The 865-nt window shown below is 64.6% G+C and overlaps 1 protein-coding gene across 1 annotated transcript in view; it reads right to left on the reverse strand.

Moving 5' to 3' along the window:
- The window catches only part of MNEG_5424 (formyltetrahydrofolate deformylase), a gene marked incomplete at both ends in the record, with an annotated part of 2,621 nt that extends 2,006 nt beyond the window's left edge, over positions 1–615 (reverse strand). The window contains one exon of the mRNA XM_014046105.1: positions 469–615. Within this exon, the coding sequence (XP_013901559.1) occupies positions 469–615 (147 nt within the window). The remainder of the gene's footprint in view (positions 1–468) is intronic.
- Positions 616–865: the final 250 nt, after the last annotated feature.

The following is an 865-nucleotide window of genomic DNA, read 5'->3' on the forward strand; positions in this document are numbered from 1 at the left end:
GGGGGGGGGGGGGGGGAGCGGGTGTGACGTGGGGCGCGACTGCATGAGTGGGGCGCTTTGGGGGTGATTTCAGTGGTCGGGTGGGGTGAGGGGCCAAGGCTGCACTCTTCAGGTCGTTAACAAGACCAATAACATGTATTGTGCAGCACAGGTACGAGCGCTGACGATGGCTAGAGAGAAAACAGGGTGCAAGGGGGTTGGGGGGTGGGGGGTGCGCAGCATGCGGGCCCCGCAGCTGCCCGCTTTGATGCACCTCGAAAGAGGTGAATCGAGAAAGGTACCATCTCAATCTCGAAGGTCCACCCCGCCGGCCGCCCGGACGCCGACCAACGCTCCTTGCTGATCGCTTGCAGCCCGCTTCCCGGAACGCGCCAGGCAACGACGCTCAGCAGGCCCCCCCATACGCAACCACGGCGGCACCGCCAGGACCCCGCCCACCCCGCCCCACCCCCCAAACGCCCGGCGCACCTGCATGTAGCGCGCGAGCACTATGAGGTCGGCCCCTGCCTCGTCCAGTGCGCGCGTTATGGCGGCTTCCTGCGCCACCTTGGCGGCCGCGCGGCTGTCGTGCTTGGCCTCGTCGATGGGGACGTGGACGAAGTCGATGTTGAACATCGAGGAGACGTGGGCCAGGTCGGGGTGGTTGGAGATGACGACTGGGGGTGTGGTGGGGGGGGGACAGGTGGGTGCGCGTGTAAGTGTTGTGCGATAGAGAGAGTGTGTGTGTGTGAATGTGTGTGTGTGTGTGCGTGTGCGCACGTGCGTGTGTACATGTGTGTGCGCGCGCGTGCGTGTGCATATGTGTGTGCAAGCACGCGTGTGTACATGTGTGTGCAAGTGTGCGTGTGTACATGTGTGTGCGAGC

Source organism: Monoraphidium neglectum (assembly GCF_000611645.1).
Source record: "Monoraphidium neglectum strain SAG 48.87 unplaced genomic scaffold scaffold00806, whole genome shotgun sequence".
NCBI lineage: Eukaryota > Viridiplantae > Chlorophyta > Chlorophyceae > Sphaeropleales > Selenastraceae > Monoraphidium > Monoraphidium neglectum.